We start from the raw sequence: 23,856 nt of genomic DNA on the forward strand, positions 1-23,856 counted from the left end.
ACATATTTGTTTTATATTTTAATTTGCAAACTTATTGGATTTACATGGCTCTACATTCATAAATGTTCATGCTCTAGGGAGCGATCTATGGCATGGCCCAGTCCATCCCTGACAGATCCATGGTGACAGAGATCTCCTGCGGTTTCCTGGACTGCCTCTACAGCACAGAGGAGCCAAGGTCCTCTCAGCCCCAGAAGACCCATATAAATGGCAACAGCAACGGCAAGGCCCACTGAGTAGGCTGTGTCCTGGACACACACCTGGGTCATATTCATTAGGGCACGCAATGGAAAGCGTTGTAAAACGTTTTGCATCGGAAAAAGAAAATAAGTGTTTCTTGTTAGACAAGTTCAAGTAGTTCCTCCCTGTTTTAGTGTGTTTCCTTCCGTTTGGTGCCTAATGAACACAGCCCTGCTTACCAGCCTGCTTCACCTCTGGTCCACCCATTGAATCACTCAACAGTTGCCTTATCTTGCCCACCTTTAATCTATCCACACACCCTTTTTCAGATATCTTCAGAAGCACAAGCCATTGTTTTTAGCTACCGAGGCATTTTTCAAATATATGGAAAGTAAAAGCACATATGTAGAATAGCAGCTCAAGCCATTCAGATAAAGTTATGTATGGTTTTGAGAGAGAGAATTTTTTTAAATGTAATATAAATTAGTTTTTTCTAAATTCTATAGAGCACTTGACGACGGTTTAATTCAAGTGGTAATTGCAATGTCCTGTCTCAAGATTTTCTGCTTCAGTTAGATGCTATGAACTCTTTAATTTACAATATCCTGCTATCTCTCTCGCATAATTGTCTCGTTCTAAAGTGGTGATTGAAAATACTCTAGATAAAAAAAAATTCTTAGAAGAACATTTTAGCCTCCGAGTAATGTTTGGTCGAGAGCAAGACCACAATCATAAGTCAGGGAGAACCCCTCTACTGCCTCCTACCAGAAAACACGATATACTTCTCAATACTCATGTTCCAGGTACTTCAGACAGTGATTTTAAATCTGACTCTGTTCGAATAATCTACAACAAGTAACAGTTTTCACTGAAAATCATTCATTTCCTAGTGAAATAAATAATGACCCAATGAATAGTAATGAATGATAAAGGAGCAATCATATATGCATGGATTTCTATGGACAACAAACTTGAGTCATTTTTAAGACTTGAGCTCCTTTTGAATTTAGCACAATACTTTCCTAGCCACTTATTGTACTATAGTGCATATATACATGTATTCCTAATTGTCGTCCATCTGTGGCTAATTGCATGTTTCAGTAATAATTCAGGCAGCAGGAAACCCCAGCTGCTGTAGTACACTACCTAGTATACTGTGCACCGCCAATATGTTAAGAATCTGAGACCACATATTCATTACCCCTTTCTATTTGAGTCAATGGTTTAGCCGTGAATCGAACGGTTTAACCTAGAATTGATCTCAAGGAACTGAAAACAACTTATTTCGGCATCTTTTATAGGCTGTTTTAAGTCTCCAACTCCGATTTAAATCATTTTTTAATGTGTTCTTGTATTAAAGTAATCAACGTAATCAACGTATCTTCTAATTGTATCTACCTCAGTTTCTGTTCAATGCAAATGTGTTGCTTGTTCACCCAGTAACATCGTTATAGGGCTAAAGAAGACAGGAAAAGCCTGTCTCAGTTTTTCATATAAGGTTTAAACATTTCAGACTAAACTGTTATGGCATTTGATAACCTGCAAACTGTTCTTAAAAGCAATGCTACTGGGATCAAACTGTTTGCAAAAAAAAAACACACCCCTACTGTACACTTGGTGGGACACCCCAAAAATCCTTTGATCTTTCCAATGTGCTTTCACGTTAGTGTTTGTAGTCAAACTTTAAGTACATATCAGTTGTTTTCTTTCCATGTCTGTGTCGTAGATGTTTTCCCTTTCTGGAGTCATAAGGAGGGAAATAGTCTGACAAGAATGTTATGATGATATGATGACTTTTAGCCTCGTCCTGGTGTATCATTAAGCATTGACTATGTGACCACTTCTTTTTCTTTTTTTTAATTACAAATTGTCTCGTGTCTTTCTTTTTTCCTTTTCTTATCTTCAACCATTGTGTTTTTCTTTTTGACTGCAGGGCAAGCACTAATTTTGTTGGGGGTCAATTCTGGTCTTCGAGGTCTGCAGTTTCTAGTTTGTTCTTTTGATTTTCTAGCGCCACTGCTTGATTATGTAGCAAGAATGAAAAGCAATGGACAGTGTGGCCCTCAAAGGCACACAGTTGTCAGAGACCTGACGACGGATTCATCCTGTGGTTTCTATTTTTCGGTGGAGCCGTCAATGGGGAAACATCCACTAATATTGTGACATTTCAATAGCCAGGAGATTATTTTCAATTGCAATAGAAACATGTACATGTCCTTTATGAAAATGATTGTGGTAGTATTAGTACATGAGAAATTGCTGCTTAGTGATTACCCCACCATATAATCTGTAACTTGTACAGTGAGAATTGGGTCAGCTTTACAAAATGTGCCTGTGAAAGTCTGAACGAAGCACCTTGCCCTCTAGGAGGTATGGTAGATCATGCCTTTCTGTTGTTGTTGCATGGGCATAATTGTAACAGCATTAGGCATTTACCTGTATGCCTTTTTATAGGTTAGATTGACGAGTGCTATTGGGTAACGCCAATGAATAGATCCATAAAAATATATTTATGTATCTCTAAGGAAATGTAGATTATATTTGTATGTATCGATCAGCCTCAGGGATTTGGCTTCATAACATCGAGTTCAGTAAGGTCCAGTTCTCTTTTATACCGTACATGTAAGTGTTGTTCATTTGAAATAATATCATTAAATGTTTAAAAAATAATACTAGTCGTCATCTTTTATTTACTGTATTAAAACTCATTTAAAACATGTTTTGCCTGAGGTTGCTAAATCACTACATCCACCCCTGACTATTGTGTAATTGTTTGCTATCCTTCATTACTCCAGAGGAAACACCTTTTGAAAGCATTTGTTGGCCTTGACTACACTCCTTTTTTCAGCATAACAATTGATTCAAAAATACATTCAGCACACCGGAAGCTAAGCGACATACAATTTTCAATAGTACCACAACAGCTGTTCCATTTGTTGTTTTTTAGATAAATATATTCAATCTGATTAAATCTTGTTTATCATCTTGTGATTTCTAGGAGGGGTGAAATATTCTGTGGCTTGCCCCATTTATCTGTAGGCCACTTTTGACAAATTAATAAAGACACACTGGTTATTCAAACAAATTTATTTGCCACTTACTAGACAGAGGAAAACCATTTGAGACAAATGGTAGCCACAAGTAGGCTAGACAGACTGACAACAAAACGCAGTGTTTATGTTGCCACTATAATTTTAGATAATGACGAATGAACAGAAGTTCGTAGTCAGAGCTAGAGTCATATTGCGTACCTTTTTTGATGCTTTTTATTTTAGAGCACCTGATCCGCTCAGCTGGTGATAGAGGAATGTTTAATTTACTGTGGGTTACGAAATTGACACTTGATAAAGATGAGCAATAATGACTGAATAAAATAAATACTGAGCAATATTGTATGATCAAAAACAATTGGGGAATTATATTAATTAATACTACAATTGCTCAGAGATTTTGTTTAACAAGTAATACTCTTTCTTCAAAAAGGTAAGGGTCAAAATTATTGACACCCCTACAGATTCTTATAAATTAAAGTAGTCAAGTTTAGCATTTGGTCCCATATTCCTAGCACACATGACGACATGAAGCTTGTGACTGCAATCTTTTGCAGTTTGTTTTGGTTGGGTTTCAGATTATTTGAATGGTAAATAATGTATTGTGTCATGAATTACATTGTAAATAAGAATAGAATGTTTCTGCATTAATGTGGATGTTGCCATGATTACAGGTCATGCTGAATGAATCTTGAATAATGAGTGAGGAAGTTAGAGGGTCAAAGATGATACCCTCCAAGACATGCTAACCTCTCACCTTTACCAATAACGGGAGGTTAGCATGTCTTGTGGATATGATCTTTGAACCCCTGCAACTTTCTCACTATTTACAATTCCTTCAGGATTATTGACATGACTGTAGAAGTGTCTTATTTCTTAAACAATATCTATTTTTCTGAGCAATTGTATGAGTATAAAATAATATAATTTCCCCATTTTTGGAGCATACAATATAGCTTAGTATTTGAATTATTATTATTTTTGTCATTATTGCTCATCTTTATCAAGGGTGTCAATTTCAGACCCCACTGTATATAGGCCTATGGTCTTGTGCTCTTAAATCCACTTTCCGCATCTGTCTAGTAACACCACACTTACTAAATGTTACAATATGAATTGAACGTGAACATTAAACATTCATTGGGATTCTGGGATGTCATTTCCTGTTCCTGTCCCAGGTTAGTTATCTGAATGAACGTATGGAGCGGGATGAATAGGTGTCCTCTGCTCTGGGTTCTGCCACTGAAATGACATACTGAAATGACTGGAACTGATAGACTGAAGTGGCTGCAGGCCATGAGTTGCTCAGAGGACAGATGCTTGGTCGATGAAGGTAGTCGGAGTGATGTCTCTCTGGGAGAGGCCCCAGCAGTCATGTGTGCGATCTGGACCTGGTGGAGAGGATAAGAGACTGCAGGAAATACAGGGTAAATCAAATCAAAGTTTATTTGTCACATGCGTCGAATACAGCAGGTGGAGACCTTAGTGAAATGCTTACTTACAGGCTCTAACCAACAGTGCAAATAAGGTATTTGGTGAACAATGGGTAAGTAAAGAAATAAAAACAACGGTAAAAAGACTGAAGAATAACAGCAGCGAGGCTATATACAGTAGCGAGGCTATATACAGGCACCGGTTAGTCAGGCTGATAGAGGTAGTATGTCGATGTAGATACGGTTAAGGTGACTATGCATATGATAAACAGAGTAGCAGTAGTGTAAAAGAGGAGGTGAGGGGGGGGGGCAGCGGCACTCACTGGTTGGTCGGGCCAATTGAGGTAGTATGTACATGAATGTATAGCTAAAGTGACTATGCATATATGATAAACCGAGTAGCAGCATAAAAGAGGGGTTGGGGGGGCACACAATGCAAATAGTCTGGGTAGCCATTTGATTACCTGTTCAGGAGTCTTATGGCTTGGGGGTAAAAACTGTTGAGAAGCCTTTTTGTCCTAAACTTGACACTCCAGTACTGCTTGTCATGCAGTAAGAGAGAACAGTTTATGACTGGGGTGGCTGGGGTCTTTGACAATTTTTAGGGCCTCCCTCTGACACCGCCTGGTGTAGAGGTCCTGGATGGCAGGCAGCTTAGCCCCAGTGATGTACTGGGCCGTACGCACTACCCTCTGCAGTGCCTTGCAGTCGAAGGCAGAGCAATTGCCGTACCAGGCAGTGATGCAACCAATCAGGGTGCTCCCGATGTTGCAGCTGTAGAACCTTTTGAGGATCTGAGGACCCATGCCAAATTGTTTTAGTTTCCTGAGGGGGAATAGGCTTTGTCGTGCCCTCTTCAAGAGTGTCTTGGTGTGTTTGGACCATTCTAGTTTGTTGTTGATGTGGACACCAAGGAACTTGAAGCTCTCAACTTGCTCCACTACAGCCCAGTCGATGAGAATTGGGACGTGCTCGGTCCTCTTCCTGTAGTCCACAATCATCTCCTTAGTCTTGGTTGCGTTGAGGGATAGGTTGTTATTCTGGCACCACCCGGCCAGGTCTATGACCTCTCTATAGGCTGTCTCGTCATTGTCGGTGATCAGGCCTACCACTGTTGTGTAGTCTTCAAACTTAACCTGTCTGGGAACCCCTCGCCATCAGCCAATGAAATTGCAGGGCGCCAAATACAAATAAACAGAAATCTTATAAATCAAATTTCTCAAACATACAAGTATTAGGCACCATTTTAAAGATACAATTCTCGTTAATCCAGCCACAGCATCTGATTTCAAAAATGCTTTACAGCAAAAGCTTATTAGGTCACCACCAAGTCACAGAAAAACCCAGCCATTTTTCCAGCGAAAGAGAGGAGTCACAAAAAGCACAAATAGAGATTAAATGTATCACTAACCTTTGATCTTCATCAGATGACACTCATAGGACTTTATGTTACACAATACATGTATGTTATGTTCGATAAAGTGCATATTTATATCCAAAAATGAAATTTTACATTGGCGTGTTATGTTCAGTAGTTCCAAAACATACTGTGATTTTGCAGAGAGCAACATCAATACACAGAAATACTCATTATAAATGTTGATAAATTCAAGTGTTATGCATGGGACTTTAGATAAACTTCTCCTTAATGTAACTGCTGTGTCAGATTTCAAAAGAACTTTATGGAAACAGCATAATCTGAGTACAATACTCAGAGGCCAAAATAAATAACCGCCATAACAGTCAACATTAGTCAGAAATGGCATTATAAATATTCCCTTATCTTTGATGATCTACATCAGAATGCACTCCCAGGAATCCCAGTTCCACAATAAATGTTTGATTTGTTCGATAAAGTTCATAATTTATGTCCATATACCTCCTTTTGTTAGGGAGTTTGGTGGTAGAAACATATCAAACTATGTATAGAATCAATCTTTAGGATGTTATCATAAATGTTCAATAATGTTCCAACTGGAGAATTCCATTGTCTGTAGAAAAGCAAGGGAACGAGAGTTACCTCTCATGTGAATGCGTGTGACTGAGATCGAGGCTGCTGGCAGACCTCTGACTCATTCCCCTCTCATTCAGCCCCCCTTCATAGTAGAAGCCTCAAACAAGTTTCTAAAGACGGTTGACATCTAGTGGAAGCCTTAAGACGTGCAACATAACCAATATCCCACTGTAACTTCAATAGGGGCTGAGTTTAAAAACTACAAACCTCAGATTTCCCACTTCCTGTTTGGATTTATTCTCAGGTTTTTGCCTGCCATATGAGTTCTGTTATACTCACAGACATCATTCAAACAGTTTAAGAAACTTCAGAGTGTTTTCTATCCAATAATAATAATAATAATAATATGCATATATTAGCATCTGGGACTGAGTAGGAGGAGGTTTACTCTGGGCACGCTTTTCATCCAAAAGTGAAAATGCTGCCCCCTATCCCAAAGAAGTAAATCATGGTGTTGGAGTCATGCCTGGCCATGCAGTCGTGGGTGAACAGGGAGTACAGGAGGGGACTGAGCACACACCCCTGGGGGGCTCCAGTGTTGAGGATCAGTGTGGCAGATGTGTTGCAACCTACCCTCACCACCTGGGGGTGGCCCGTCAGGAAGTCCAGGATCCAGTTGCAGATGGAGGTGTTTAGTCCCAGGATCCTTAGCTTAGTGATGAGCTTTGCGGGTACTATGGTGTTGAACGCTGAGCTGTAGTCAATGAATAGCATTCTCACGTAGGTGTTCCTTTTGTCCAGGTGGGAAAGGGCAGTATGGAGTGCAATAGAGATTGCATCATCTGTAGATCTGTTTGGACGGAATGCAAATTGGTGTGGGTCTAGGGTTTCTAGGATAATGGTGTTGATGTGAGCCATGACCAGCCTTTCAAATCACTTCATCGCTACGGACGTGATTGCACCAGTCGGTAGTCATTTAGGCAGGTTGTCTTCATGCTCTCTTGCATGCCTGGAAGGGAGCATAGAAGTGATTTAGCTCGTCTGGTAGGCTCGTGTCACTGGGCAGCTTGCGGCTGTGCTTCCCTTTGTAGTCTGTAATAGTTTGCAAGCCCTGCCACATCCGACAAGCGTCGGAGCCGGTGTAGTACGATTCAATCTTAGCCCTGTATTGACGCTTTGCCTGTTTGATGGGATGTCGGAGGGCATATCAGGATTTCTTATAAGCTTCCGGGTTAGAGTCCCACACATTGAAAGCGGCAGCTCTACCTTTTGTCTCAGTGCAAATGTTGCCTGTAATCCATGGATTGTGGTTGGGGTATGTACGTACAGTCACTGTGGGGACGACGTCCTCGACGCACTTATTGATAAAGTCAGTGACTGATGTGGTGTACTCCTCAATGCCATCGAAAGAATCCCGGAACATGTTCCAGTCTGTGATAGCAAAACAGTCCTGTAGTTCAGCATCTGCTTCATCTGACCATTTTTTTATAGAGCGAGTCACTGGTGCTTCCTGCTTTAATTTGAGCTTGTAAGCAGGAATCAGGAGAATAGAATTGTGGTCAGATTTACCAAATGGAGGATGAGGGAGAGCTTTGTACGCGTCTCTGTGTGTGGAGTACAGGTGTTCTATAATTTCTTTCCCTCTGGTTGCACATTTAACATGTTGATTGAAATGAGGTAAAACTGATTTAAGTTTCCCTGCATTAAAGTCTCCGGCCACCAGGAGCGCCGCCTCTGGGTGAGTGGTTTCCTGTTTGCTTATTTCCTTATACAGCTGACTAAGTGTGGTCTTAGTGCCAGCATCTGTCTGTGGTGGTAAATAAACAGCCACGAAAAGTAGAGCTAAAAACTGCAATTTATCACAAGATACTTTACTTCAGGCGAGCAAAATGTAGAGACTTCCTTAGATTTCGTGCACCAGCTGTTTAGAAATATGCACAGACCGCCCTCGTCTTACCGGAGTGTGCTGTTCTATCTTGCCAGTGCAGCGTATATCCCACTAGCTGAATATCCATGTCATCATTCAGCCACGATTCCGTGAAACATAAGATATTACAGTTTTTGATGTCCCGTTGGTAGTATATTTGTGATCGTACCTTGTCTAATTTATTGTCCAATGATTGCACGTTGGCAAGTAATATTGACGTAATGGCAGCTTTCCCACTCGCCTTCTGCGATCCTTACGAGGCATCCCGCTCTGTGTCCTCTGTACCTGCGTCTCTTCCTCTTGCAAATAACAGGCATGTTGGCCTTGTCGGGTGTTCGTAGAATGTCCTGTGCATCCTTCTTGTTGAAGAAAAATCTTAAGTCTAATTCAAGGTGAGTGATCGCTGTCCTGATATCCAGAAGCTATTTTTTTTGCTGTAAGATATGGTTGCAGAAACATGATGTACAAAATAAGTTACAAATAATGCGAAAGGACACATAATAGCACAATTGGATGGTCGCCCGTAAAACTGCTGCCATTTCTTCCAGCGCCATCTTACTGATAAATGGACATACGCCGGTTATTCAGATGGACATACACCTGTTAAAGCTATAGTGACATATGGAGAGACAGCATCACTAGCTGTGAAAGGGATAACAGGTTTGTCTATATCTCTTCTACCCCAGGCAATCCTAGTGGGCTTATTGAAATACCTCGTTGTACACATTAAACCACTCAGGGTGATGGTCCATTTTCTCTGCTTTTGTAGAGCCACTCTGGACATGAAGCCAAAGGCCTGTAAGATAAAGTATCACACTGTACGTCCAAGTCTTCATTGTCATAATCAAGTCAAATGCATTTTATACCCTACAGCCATTAAATTGATCCTAGATCAGCACTCTCAGACACTTTTTATGAATATATTCAAGCTTTTCTGACCTGGTTAAAGTCTTTGAAGATGAACTCTTTGTAGATGGCGTCCCTTCCCACCACCACCCACTGGGCGTTCCGGAGCAAGGGGAGTAGACGCTCCCTCTCCTCCTCACTCAAACCCTGGATTTTTACTGGCCTGGGAAGATCAAAGCAAATAGTCACTGGCTGCCTATGTGAAGGTTGGCAGTTGCACAAATGCAAACTGTGATTGGTTGCGTAGAAGCCCATCTGGAGTTAGTGTTGCATTGCATTCCTGGGGCCTGTTCATAACGTTCAGATAGATATGTGTTGTGTAGAAGCGGTTCAATTATCTGTTTATGTAGAATTGTTTTTTAATAATTTTTTTTAATAGAATTTATTTCTGCAACATTCTGAACGTGTCACCCTAATTGAAAACATCCCTGGTTTTCAAAATGGTGGGAGGCTCCATTGCTTTCTCCTCATCACTTCAATGGGATTCCACAGCTCTTTACACATGTGCTATCACATGAGCTTTAAACTAAGTTCATTCTGAAAGGTACTTAAAAAAGGAGGGTATTTGTAAAAGGATTTGTCAATGCCTCCAAATGATCGGTCTTGGTGTCGAGCCAACATTGTCATGTTTTGTCATTGATTATCATGTCTTGTCTCTGTGCTTCCCTTCTATTCGTTTCCCTCTGCTGGTCTTATTAGGTTCTTTCCCTCTTTCTATCCCTCTCTCTCCCCCTCCCTCTCTCCCTCTCTCGCTCTCTCTCTCTATCGTTCCGTTCCTGCTCCCAGCTGTTCCTCATTCTCCTAACTACCTCATTTACTCTTTTCACACCTGTCCCCTATTTTGCCCTCTGATTAGAGTCCCTATTTCTCCCTCTGTTTTCCGCTTCTGTCCTTGTCGGATCCTTGTATGATGTTCGCTGTTCTGTGTCCTTGTTCCGCCCTGTCGTGTTTTACCTTCTTCAGATGCTGCGTGTGAGCAGGTGTCAATGTCAGCTATGGCCGGTGCCTTCCCGATGCGACCTGCAGTCTGTGGTCGCGTCTCCAGTCATTCCTCTCTACTGACGAGTGGATTTCGGTTTTCCTGTTTTTGCTTTCACCTAGATAATATCCAGGATTATCGCTTTTGTCTAAGACTGGAACAAAGACTCTGTTTTCGTTAAGTCGCTTTTGGGTCCTCATTCACCTGCATAACAAACATGGAGACAAAGCAAAGAGATGTCACCACGAAGCAGCTGATTTTAAAGGAGAATGCCATCAACCGGTATCTTAGCAATATGCTAATCTTCTTTATCACTATCTGTGAAGCGTTGACAGATTTTGGGAACAGCACATTGACCACAGGCAGACAATAACCTAAGGCTTCATCTCATTCAATGACTGGCTGTATAGACTCTGTTCCAGTCAGGACAATATGTTTTATTGCAAAAAAAAACATTATATACACTTTCGGTGCCATCTCATGTTATAAGACTCACTCAGTATTCTGTTTTTCAAATACTCATTTATGGCCCAATCAATAACTCCAATTGCTTAATTATCTATTGAAAACAACACAGTACGCCTCACAGGTGTGCCAGACAGAATACATGTGGCTCATAACATAAAGAAGCTACAATACAAAGAAATTCACTCACTGTGGTTTTTGGCTGTTCTCAGAGAGACTGAGGGCTCTGCTTCACTTGCACTGAGGCAATCGGCTATCACAGTTAAAAGCAGCTCGAATGCAAGCTGGAGTCCTGTTCTAGCTGTCCATGCAGAAGCCTGAAAATAAATACACACTGCTGGACTTCGGCATGACCATAATCTTAAATCCTCACCACTGTTGCCCATAACAACACCATTTCACTAGCCGGTCATTATGTGAAACATTTGAAAAGGGCATCCATGTTATCTCTGTGAAAGGATATTGACAGATTATGGTCTCAAACAGCACCTTTCACTCTAAACAAAAAATGACTGATTGATGTAATTCACGAATGTAGGTCAGTGTGTAACATTCAATGGTTTAGTCTACGCTAAGCTTATGAAGAGCCATATGTCAGAGAGATTCCATGGTTCTCTGTCCCTGTGTCAGGGTACAATGAGGGTCAAAGGTTAATGAGTTTCCCTACTGTGAGATGACCCTGTGAACTCAGCTGTATAACGGGGCACTCGGGAAATTAGCTAGTTAAGGAAATGAACAGAGGGAGATGACAAATGATCAAGGTTAAAAGGCCTGAATGAGTGTAGGAAATGAATATGGTGCTTCAGTGGTTTGCTGTGGTTTGCACTGCAAAGGGTTTGTTGATGTGCGGACATTGAGTGGCTAGACATTGAGGTAGATGGGTTTGGGCTGGGGGTGGTAGGGTCAAATCAAATCAAATTTTATTCGTCACATGCGCTGAAAACAACAAGTTAACTTACAGTTTCAAGAACCCCCCCCCCCCAAAAAAAAATAATAATAATAATAATTAAATAATAATTAAATAATAATAATAATAATAATTAAAGAGCAGCAGTAAATAACAATAGCGGGGCTTTATACAGGGGGTACCGGTGTCAAGGTAATTGAGGTAATTATGTACATGCAGGTAGGGTTATTAAAGTGGCTATGCATGGATAATAACAGAGAGTAGCAGCAGCGTGGGGGGGGGGGGGGTAGCCATTTGTGGGTAGCCATTTGATTACCTGTTCAGGAGTTTTATGACTTGGGAGTAGAAGCTGTTTATAAGCTTCTTGGACCTAGACTTGGCGCTCCGGTACCGCTTGCCGTGCGGTAGCAGAGAGAGCAGTCTATGACTATGGTGGCTGGAGTCTTTGACAATTTTTAGGGCCTTCCTCTGACACCGCCTGGTATAGAGGTCCTGGATGGCAGGAAGCTTGACCCCGGTGAGGTACTGACCCATACGCACTACCCTCTGTAGTGTCTTGCTGTCGGAGGCCGAGCAATTGTCATACCAGTGTCATGACGTTGGCCTGGGGGATAGGTTTATGACAGTCATAAATACTTCTTTTCCCTTCTCTAACCTACTGAGGTTACGTTTAAAAAAACCTTGGTTAACATAGAGATTCTGGGAACATCAGTATGTGGGGGGAAATTAACTATATTCTGGTAATCCGAACAATTGAACATATGCGGTGGTACTTAATGAATATGATGTCAGTTCGGTTGTCATTTGAGACATTCTCATCAATGATAAGATGACATAAACTCTACAGTGGAAAGTCTATACATCAGAGTTATCAGATTCACTTGGAATTGTTGTTCAATTTAAATGTTTGAATATTAAATGATTTGTGATGGGATGAAATGTGCCCCGTCGATGAGCGTGTGGGCGTGCTCCGTCCTCATTTTCCTTTAGTACACAATCATCTCCTTCGTCTTGATCATGTTGCACCACACGGTCAGGTCTCTGAACTCCTCCCTATAGGCTGTCTCATCGTTGTCGGTGATGTGTCACTGTTGTGTCATCAGCAAACTTAATGATGGTGTTGGAGTTGTGCCTGGCCATGCAGTCATGAGTGAACAGGGAGTACATGAGTGGACTGAGCACGCACCCCTGAGGTGCCCCTGTGGCAGATGTGTTGTTACCTACCCTTACCACCTGGGAGCGGCCCATCAGGAAGCCTAGGATCCAGTTGCAGAGGGAGGTGTTTAGTCCCAGGATCCTTACCTTAGTGATTAGCTGTGAGGGCACTATGGTGTTGAACGCTGAGCTGTAGTCAATGAATAGCATTCTCACACAGGTGTTCCTTTTTTCCAGGTGGGAAAGGGCTGTGTGGAGTGCAATAAAGATTAGATCATCTGTGGATCTGTTGTTGTGGTTTGCAAATTGGAGTGGGTCTAGGGTTTCTGGTATAATGGTGTTGATGTGAGCCATGACTAGCCTTTCAAAGCATTTCATGGCTACAGATGTGAGTGTTATGGGTCGGTAGTCATTTAGGCAGGTTACCTTAGTGTTCTTGGGCACAGGGACTATGGTGGTCTGCTTGAAACATGTTGGTATTACAAACTCAGACAGAGAGGGTGAAAGTGTCAGTGAAGACACTTGCCAGTTGGTCGGCGCATCCTCGGAGTACACGTCCTGGTAATCCGTCTGGCACTGCGGCCTTGTGAATGTTGACCTGTTTAAAGGTCTTACTCACGTCGACTGTGGAAAGCGTGATCACAGTCATTCTGAACAGCTGATGCTCTCATGCATGTTTCAGTGTTACTTGCCTCGAAGTGAGCATAGAAGTTATTTAGCTCGTCTGGTAGGCTCGTTTCACTGGGCAGCTCTCGGTTGTGCTTCCCTTTGCAGTCTGTAATAGTTTGCACGCCCTGCCACATCCGACGAGCCTCGGAGCCGGCGTAGTACGATTCGATCTTTGTCTTGTATTGACTACAGTTGCAGTACTAAGGGCTGTTTGAGGGCTGTTTGAGCTCTTCTTTCCCCCCCAAAAGAAAAAGAGTCTTAGAATGTGGCTCCCTCTCATCTGTGTATCTTTGGGTGTAAGACACACCCTGGGATTGTACAGCAATGGAATCTCATTTTTTTTTAAAGGAACTGACTCAGTATGGAGGTGGTGTCAATATCGACTGGCTACCATACTAACAGCGCACACATTCATGTTCATATTGCATGAGTTTCAAATGGGTGGATAAAACCTTTGTGTAACATGTCCTATGAATGCCCTCTTCATAATGCATTATACGCATAACTTTGCATGTGACTGTTTATGCTGTCTTATCCTCTCAATCGGATCCCAAAGAGACTCCAAACAAAACGAGACAACTCTACACGCATGCATGCATAGTGCCCTTTGAACCATGTTTATATCTGTAGCTGTCATAAAGATGAGTTGCAGTGGAATTGTTTTGTTGTAGGAAATGGAGCCTAGAAGAATCTTCACGCAGATCCTATGTGTGTTCTTTCTTACAACTGGACGAAATGAAGGAAAGCTTGATGCAAAGTCGTGTTCAGGTGAGTGTTTTTAATTCAGGAGTAAGGGTGTTAAAGGTGGTCTTATTTTGCTGTCCAACAGAGAATGTATAGGACTGCATACTTTATGCATTTATAGAAGTACTGCAAACTCAATCCATTTGAACTGAATCACAGTCATAAACAATTCCTATACATACAGTTGAAGTTGGAAGATTACATACACCTAAAACAAATACATTTAAACTCAGTTTTTCACTATGTCTGACATTTAATCCTAGTAAATATTCCCTGTGTTAGGTCAGTTAGGATCACCAGTTTATTTTAAGAATGTGAAATTATTTATTTTTTTCAGCTTTCATTTCATCCATCACATTCCCAGTGGGTCAGAAGTTAACTTACAGTCAAATAGTATTTGGTAGCGTTGCCTTTAAATAGTTTAACTTGGGTCAAACGTTTCGGGTAGCCTTCCACAAGCTTCCCACAAAAAAATTGGGTGAACTTTGGCCCATTCCTCCTGACAGAGCTGGTGCAACTGAGTCACATTTGTAGGCCTCCTTGCTCGCACACGCTTTTTCAGTTCTGCCCACAAATATTCTATAGGATTGAGGTCAGGCCTTTGTGATGGCCACTCCAATACCTTGACTTTGTTGTCCTTAAGCCATTTTGCCACAACTTTGTAAGTATGCTTGGGGTCATTGTCCATTTGGAAGACCCATTTGCGAACAAGCTTTAACTTCCTGACTGATGTCTTGAGATGTTGCTTCAATATATCCACATAATTTTTCCTCCCTCATGATGCTATCTACTTTGTGAAGTGCACCAGTCCCTCCTCCAGCAAAGCAACCCCACAACATGATGCTGCCACCCCCGTGCTTCACGGTTGGGATGGTGTTCTTCAGCTTGCAAGCATCCCCCTTTTCCTTCAAACATAACGATGGTCATTATGGCCAAACAGTTCTATTTTTGTTTCATCAGACCAGAAGACATTTCTTCAAAAAGTACGATCTTTGTCCCCATGTGCAGTTGTAAACCGTAGTCTGACTTTTTTATGGCAGTTTTGGAGCAGTGACTTCTTCCTTGCTGAGCGGCCTTTCAGGTTATGTTGATATAGGACTCGTTTTACTGTGGATATAGATACTTTTGTACCTGTTTCCTCCAGCATCTTCACAAGGTCCTTTGCTGTTGTTCTGGGACTGATTTGCACTTTTCGCACCAAAGTACATTCATCTCTAGGAGACGGGACGCGTCTCCTTCCTGAGGGTTATGATGGCTGCATGATCCCATGGTGTTTATACTTGCGTACTATTGTTTGTACAGATGAACGTGGTACCTTCAGGCGTTTGGAAATTGCTCCCAAGGATGAACTAGACTTGTCTACAATTTTTTTATGGCTGATTTATTTTGATTTTCCCATGATGTCAAGCAAGGAGGCACTGAGTTTGAAGGTATGCTTTGAAATACACTGTCACGCCCTGACCTTAGAACTTTTTATGTCTCTATTTTGGTTTGGTCCGGGAGTGATTTGGGTGGGCATTCTATGTTCATTTTTCTATGTTTTGTATTTCTTTCTTTTGGCTGGGTATGGTTCTCAATCAGGGACAGCTGTCTATCGTTGTCTCTGATTGGGAGCCATACTTAGGGAGCCCTTTTCCCCACCTGTCTTTGTGGGTAGTTGTCTTTGTTTGTTGGCACTATAGCCTTTAGCTTCACGGTTGTTTTTTATTTATTGTTTATTGTTGGCGGCATAATAATTAAAGGAATATGTACCCTCACCACGCTACCCCTTGGTCCAGTTCATTCGACAGCCGTAATATATAATAATAATAATATATGCCATTTAGCAGACGCTTTTATCCAAAGCGACTTACAGGCATGTGTGCATACATTCTACGTATGGGTGGTCCCGGGGATCGAACCCACTACCCTGGCGTTACAAGCGCCATGCTCTACCAACTGAGCTACAGAAGGACCACAGCTGTGACATACATTCAAAGGTACAAATGATGTCAATTAGCCTATCAGAAGCTTCTAAATCCATAACATAATTTTCTGGAATTTTCCAAGCTGTTTAAAGGCACAGTCAACTTAACGTATGTAAACTTTTGACCCACTGGAATTGTGATACAGTGAATTTTAAGTGAAATAATCTGTCCGGTAACAATTGTTGGTAGAATTATTTGTGGCATGCACAAAGTTTATGTCCTAATTGACTTGCCAAAACTATAATTCGTTAATAAGACATTTGTGGAGTGGTTGAAAATGAGTTTTAATGACGAAAACCTAAGTCTATGTAAATTTCCGACTTCAACTGTACAGTGGCTTTACTTTGCCAACTGTAACCAAAATGAGTTTCTACGTTTTTACATATTAGTTAATTTTTTCAACGCAGCATCAAATGATCTCAGTTAACTTTTCTATATTTACTGTACCACCCTATCCATGTTTTAAGCAACTTTTTTGCCATATCCAAAGTACAATGAAATGCGTAGATTTGCAAACTGTCTTTTGTTATCAGTTATGACTCATGTCATTTAATTTACTGCATGGTCATCTTTGTGATAGGCATGTTATTTACAGTTAGTCTTCCTAACACCAGTCTCTACAACGACTTCAGAAAGAATTCAGACCCCTTGACTTTTCCCACATTTTTTTACGTTTACAACCTGGTTCTAAAATATATATTTTTTCAATTCCCCTCATATCTACAAACAATATCCCATAGTGACAAAGCAAAAACTGTTTTTGCAAAAACTGAATGTTGCTAATAAAATAGTTAAATATCACATTTACATAAGTATTCAGACCCTTTCATCAGTACTTTGTTGAAGCACCTTTGGCAGTGATTGCAGCATCAATTCTTCTTGGGTATGACGCTACAAGCTTGGCACACCTGTATTTGGGAAGTCTCTCCCATTGTTCTCTGCAGTTCCTCTCAAGGTCTGTCAGGTTCGATGGGGAGCATTGCTGCACAGCTATTTTCAGGTCTCTCCAGAGATGTTCGATAGGGTTCAAGTCCAGGCTGTGGCTGGGCCAATCAAGGACATTCAGAGACTTGTCCCGAAGCCACTCCTGCATTGTTTTGATTGTGTGCTTAGGGTCGTTGTCCTGTTGGAAGGTGAACCTTCGCCCCAGTCTGAGGTCCTGACCGCTCTGCAGCAGGTTTTCATCAAGGATCTCTCTGTACTTTGCTCCATTCATCTTTGCCTTGATTCTAAAGATCTCCCATCACTGCCGCTGGAAAACATCCCCACTGTCACGTCTGCTCCTGCTCCTCCTCTCTGGCGTACGCCGTCGCCAGAGTACTAACCACCGGTCCTGGGATTCATCATTACGCACACCTGGCACTCATCATTACTTGCACCTGTTAATCATTATGATCATTATGATTCACACCTAGACTACATTACCTTCATCATCTCCTCCCCTTTATATGTCACTCTCCCATGTTCACTCACCAGTTGGTATTGTTATTGTGTATCGGCGTTCTGCCTTATCTACCAAGGGAATTCTCTTCGATTATAATCACAGCCGTATATATTCCCCCCAAAGCAGACACATCGATGGCTCTGAACGAACTTTATTTGACTCTTTGCAAACTGGAATCCATATATCAGGAGGCTGCATTCATTGTAGCTGGGGATTTTAACAAGGCTAATCTGAAAACAAGACTCCCTAAATTTTATCAGCATATCGATTGCGCAACCAGGGCTGGAAAAACCTTGGATCATTGCTATTCCAACTTCCGCGACGCATATAAGGCCCTGCCCCGCCCTCCTTTCGGAAAAGCCACGACTCCATTTTGTTGATCCCTGCCTACAGACAGAAACTTAAACAAGAAGCTCCTGCGCTGAGGTCTGTTCAATGCTGGTCCGACCAATCTGATTTCACACTCCAAGACTGCTTCCATCACGTGGACTGGGAGATGTTCCGTATTGCATCAGACGACAACATTGACGAATATGCTGATTCGGTGTGCGAGTTCATTACAATGCGATGTCGTTCCCATAGCAACGATTAAAACATTCCCAAACCAGAAACCGTGGATTGATGGCAGCATTCGCGTGAAACTGAAAGCGCGAACCACTGCTTTTAATCAGGGCAAGGTGACTGGAAACATGACCGAATACAAACAGTGTAACTATTCCCTCCGCAAGGCAATCAAACAAGCTAAGCGTCAGTATAGAGACAAAGTAGAATCTCAATTGAACGGCTCAGACACAAGAGGTATGTGACAGGGTCTACAGTCAATCACGGATTACAAAAAGAAAACCAGCACCGTCACGGACCAGGATGTCTTGCTCCCAGGCAGACTAAATAACTTTTTTGCCCGCCCGCTTTGAGGACAATACAGTGCCACTGACACTGCCCGCAACCTAAACATGCGGACTCTCCTTCACTGCAGCCGACGTGAGGAAAACATTTAAACGTGTCAACCCTCGCAAGGCTGCAGGCCCAGACGGCATTCCCAGCCGCGCCCTCAGAGCATGCGCAGACCAGCTGGCTGGTGTGTTTACGGACATATTCAATCAATCCCTATCCCAGTCTGTTGTTCCCACATGCTTCAAGAGGGCCACCATTGTTCCTGTTCCCAAGAAAGCTAAGGTAACTGAGCTAAACGACTACCGCCCAGTAACACTCACTTCCGTCGTCATGAAGTGCTTTGAGAGACTAGTCAAGGACCATATCACCTCCACCCTACCTGACACCCTAGACCCACTCCAACTTGCTTTACCGCCCAAATAGGTCCACAGACGATGCAATCTCAACCACACTGCACACTGCCCTAACCCATCTGGACAAGAGGAATACCTATGTGAGAATGCTGTTCATCGACTACAGCTCGGCATTTAACACCATAGTACCCTCCAAGCTCGTCATCAAGCTCGAGACCCTGGATCTCGACCCGGCCTGTGCAACTGGGCACTGGACTTCCTGACGGGCCGCCCCCAGGTGGTGAGGGTAGGCAACAACATCTCCACCCCGCTGATCCTCAACACTGGGGCCCCACAAGGGTGCATTTTGAGCCCTCTCCTGTACTCCCTGTTCACCCACGACTGCATGGCCACGCACGCCTCCAACTCAATCATCAAGTTTGGGGACGACACAACAGTGGTAGGCTTGATTACCAACAACGACGAGACGGCCTACAGGGAGGAGGTGAGGGCCCTCAGAGTGTGATGTCAGGAAAATAACCTCACACTCAACGTCAACAAAACTAAGGAGATGATTGTGGACTTCAGGAAACAGCAGAGGGAACACCCCCTATCCACATCAATGGAACAGTAGTGGAGAGGGTAGCAAGTTTTAAGTTCCTCGGCATACACATCACAGACAGACTGAATTGGTCCACCCACACAGACAGCATCGTGGAGAAGGCGCAGCAGCGCCTCTTCAACCTCAGGAGGCTGAAGAAATTTGGCTTGTCGCCAAAAGCACTCACAAACTTCTACAGATGCACAATCGAAAGCATCCTGTCGGTCTGTATCACCGCCTGGTACGGCAACTGCTCCGCCCACAACCGTAAGGCTCTCCAGAGGATAGTGAGGTCTGCACAACGCATCACCGGGGGCAAACTACCTGCCTTCCAGGACACCTAACCACCCGATGTCACAGGAAGGCCATAAAGATCATCAAGGACAACAACCACCCGAGCCACTGCCTGTTCACCCCGCTATCATCCAGAAGGCGAGGGCAGTACAGGTGCATCAAAGCTGGGACCGAGAGACTGTTAAACAGCCACCACTAACATTGAGTGGCTGCTGCCAACACACTGACTCAACTCCAGCCACTAATCATGGGAATTGATGTGAAATGATGTAAAATATATCACTAGCCACTTTAAACAATGCTACCTAATATAATGCTTACATACCCTACATTATTCATCTCATATGTATACGTATATACTGTACTCTATATCATCTACTGCATCCTTATGTAATACATGTATCACTAGCCACTTTAACTATGCCACTTTGTTTACATACTCATCTCATATGTATATACTGCACTCAATACCATCTACTGTATCTTGCCTATGCCGCTCTGTACCATCACTCATTCATATATCTTTATGTACATATTCTTTATCCCCTTACACTTGTGTCTATAAGGTAGTAGTTTTGGAATTGTTAGCTAGATTACTTGTTGGTTATTACTGCAATTTCGGAACTAGAAGCACAAGCATTTCGCTACACTCGCACTAACATCTGCTAACCATGTGTATGTGACAAATAACATTTGATTTGATTTGATTTGATTTATGTTAGTGTCGTGTTCTTGGTTTTGTTGTTTTATTGAAATGTTTCACCAGCACCCATCATTACACCCACAGCACGATGCTGCCACCACCATGCTTCACCGTAGGGATGGGGCCAGGTTTCCTCCAGACGTGATGCTTGGCATTCAGGCCAAAGAGTTCAGTCTTGGTTTCATCATGGTCTGAGAGTCTTTAGGTGCCATTTGGCAAACTCCAAGCGGGCTGTCATGTGCCTTTTACTGAGGAGTGGCTCCGGTCTGGCTACTCTACCATAAAGGCCTGATTGGTGAAGTGCTGCAGAGATGGTTGTCCTTCTGGAAGATTCTCCCATCTCCACAGAGGAACTCTAGAGCTCTGTCAGAGTGACCATCAGGTTCTTGGTCACCTCCCTGACCAAGGCCAGTCTCCCCCAATTTCTCAGTTTGGCTGGGCGGCCAGCTCTAGGAAGTGTCTTGGTGGTTCCAAACATCTTCCATTTAAGATTGACACTGTGTTCTACAGACATTTCCTTCGTCCTCATGGCTTGGTTTTTGCTCTGACAATGCACTGGTAACAGTGAGACCTTAGAAAGACAGGTGTGTGCCTTTCCAATCAATTTAATTTGTGTAAATAAGGTGTTTTTGATTTTTATTTGTAACACATTTACAAAAAACGCTAAACCTGTCTTCGCTTTTTCATTATGGGGTATTGTGTGTAGATTGGTGAGGATTTAAAAAAAATGTTTACAACAAGGCTGTAACGTAACAAAATGTGTAAAAAGTCAAGGTGTCTGAATACTTTCGAAGGCACTGTATATGCCCCTGACTTGAGTGTGAGTCACAGCTTTCACAGGCTCATTTATAGTGTCTTAAGCAGACCCAGCGCCAGGATAAAGTGACTAAGGGGGGCAGTTGAAATTGGTGAGTGAGAGCACAATGTTTGGGGGGGGGGGTACTTGGATTGGAATTACATTGAATTCTGCTTATATCACGCTATACCACAATAAACATAAAGTTTAAGTGCTGTGACTCCGAGACCATTGACAGGTTGGCGCAAAATCTGTAGCCCATCTCCCCTTCGCTGTATCAACACAATGGAGCGCGCCCTACATCCTAAAGCAAGGCCGTTTTCGTAATGAACATAGGCTGCAGGATAGACAGGGTAATTCACCTATTGCAAACAGCCTACGTGAATGCAGCCGTACACACAGCTGTCTTACCAAAAATAATGCTGACTAAATGCTGAAAGTAGTTGCCTAGTTAATCATGCATGCAAACCAAAATAATGAATAGCAGTTTGGCTTAGTATACCGACGCAACTGCGAATGGGAACGAATGAATTTAAACGGATCAAAACAGTGGTATCAAGTAGGCATAGTAAACTAAATATCTCATCGAAAAAGCCATGACACAATCTGTACTTAGGCTAGTTACATTAACCATAAACAAACACGGAAAATGGAGATCCAAATAACCAAAACATAGCCTACTACAGTGAGACGCAGCCATGCTTTCTGAGAAATCGATCAATCTATTCCAAAATGTTCTTGTGACATCCCCTTCAAATGCCAGTTGGATTAGTTGAGCTTTCCTCAGGTGTAGCTGTCAGGATTTGGCCAGGGTTGTTCCGGTTTTTGGTCACTAGATGCCCCCATTGTGCCTTTTGACCTTTTGTTTTCCCTTGATCCCCATTATTATTTGCACCTGTGCCTCGTTTCCCCTGATTGTATTTAAACCCTTTGTTTTCCTCTGTTCTTTGCTCTGTGTTTGTATGTTAGCACCCAGCCCTAGTACTCTTAGAGCTCTTGTTGATCCCGGTGGACTCTCTTGTGGAATTCTGTTTTTTGTTCTTGTTTGTTTGTTTTTTGAGTATCTTTTGAGGCTTTTTGTGCTTTACCTTCCACCTTGTGGATTTACCTTTTTTTGTCTTGGAGGATTTCCTTTGTTCTTGTAGGATTCCTTTTGAGGTTGTGGAGTTACATGTTTTCCTGAAGAACTTCACATTTTACTTCATTAAATACACCGTCTCAAGTACTGCTGTGTCTGCCTCATCTTCTGGGTTTTGCCGACTATTCGTGGCTCAGTTGGTTAAGTGACTGTCTCTCACTAAGGAGACCCGGGTTCGTAACCGGGTCCTGACAGTAGCATGTTTCTTCTGTGCTGACTGAACACATTTGTCGAAGTGGAAAATTAGTTCTGGCATGCTGCTGTGGATGCCCCTAAAGTCAGTCCATGTGCCAGTGGGCACGGTCAGCATAGCGGAGAGAGGCCCAGAGAATCGGTGCAGGATATCTAGTGGGGTGCATTTGTCCTCATTGGAGCCGGCGATTTCAGTCTGCAAAAACTGGCGAGCGACACTAAACTCAGCTTGCACCAAATCTGTTTTGCTTCGATCCAGCAGTGGTTTCACATTTTTCACATCTAGAAAGTCATGTCTCACTGGTCAAGGTCACGCAGGGCTTCCACCAGTTGACTGTTGCGTTCGCTGAATCGTTCAGACATGTTGTCTTTCTTCTTTCAGCTAGTTAAGAACCTACCCAAAACTCTGTAGTGGTGAGGAGTGAGGCAGAGTTGAGTGAAGCAGCTTCAATGGCAAACTTGACCTCACCCTTATAAATCATAATAAAATATCACAGGCGTAGGCGTATCACGTTATTCACTTAGCCGACCACAGATGAGAAGCATTTTTCCCCCTCTTTGTACGGAAAACCCAAAGGATTCATACCTAACCACCCCAGTGACCTTCCATAGGCCCCCTACACACACACACCGACGTGCCAGCGAAGCTGGCATACAGATTTTGCGCCAACCTGTCACTCAATCATTTGACCTTTTTTTTTTTTGCTGTTTTTTTATATAGGGACATAAAAGTCAAACGGAAGGGGCATGTTTTGCCCACTCGTGGCGCTGGGCCCAGTCTTAAAAAGCCTGTTTTATCTTTAAGATTCAGATCAAGCTTTTTAATGGAATTGTAAAATTACAGTATCAATATTGTTATGAATCCATTGTATTTAGGACGGCCTGCATTGAAATTAGACCAGGCATGTCTTACGTTCCATAACCAGCTACCAACCGGAGTTGATGTCCTCTACACATCTGATTACTGCTACAAGGTACAGTGTCTATTACTACTACAAGGTACAGTGTCTATTACTACTACAAGGTACAGTGTCTATTACTGCTACAAGGTACAGTGTCTATTACTGCTACAAGGTACAGTGTCTATTACTGCTACAAGGTACAGTGTCTATTACTGCTACAAGGT

General features: G+C 42.5%; 2 protein-coding genes and 1 pseudogene across 3 annotated transcripts in view; 2 read left to right on the forward strand and 1 right to left on the reverse strand.

The window, feature by feature from the left end:
• The window catches only part of LOC124041437 (sphingosine-1-phosphate lyase 1-like), a 44,480-nt gene extending 41,630 nt beyond the window's left edge, over window positions 1-2,850 (forward strand). For both annotated transcript variants that reach the window (XM_046359014.1, XM_046359015.1), the window contains exon 14: window positions 78-2,850. In XM_046359014.1, coding sequence (XP_046214970.1) covers window positions 78-236 — 159 coding nt within the window. In that variant the 3' untranslated portion in view covers window positions 237-2,850. The remainder of the gene's footprint in view (window positions 1-77) is intronic.
• An 891-nt stretch (window positions 2,851-3,741) lies between these two features.
• On the reverse strand, window positions 3,742-9,705 carry LOC124042262 (annotated as a pseudogene).
• Window positions 9,706-14,259: 4,554 nt separating this feature from the next.
• si:dkey-192p21.6 (uncharacterized protein LOC565246 homolog) overlaps window positions 14,260-23,856 on the forward strand; it is a 43,323-nt gene continuing 33,726 nt past the window's right edge. Inside the window, exons 1-2 of the mRNA XM_046359016.1 lie at window positions 14,260-14,393; window positions 23,607-23,704. Of these exons, the coding sequence (XP_046214972.1) occupies window positions 14,300-14,393; window positions 23,607-23,704 (192 nt within the window). The 5' untranslated portion in view covers window positions 14,260-14,299. The remainder of the gene's footprint in view (window positions 14,394-23,606; window positions 23,705-23,856) is intronic.

Source organism: Oncorhynchus gorbuscha, linkage group LG08 (assembly GCF_021184085.1).
Source record: "Oncorhynchus gorbuscha isolate QuinsamMale2020 ecotype Even-year linkage group LG08, OgorEven_v1.0, whole genome shotgun sequence".
Taxonomy (NCBI): domain Eukaryota; kingdom Metazoa; phylum Chordata; class Actinopteri; order Salmoniformes; family Salmonidae; genus Oncorhynchus; species Oncorhynchus gorbuscha.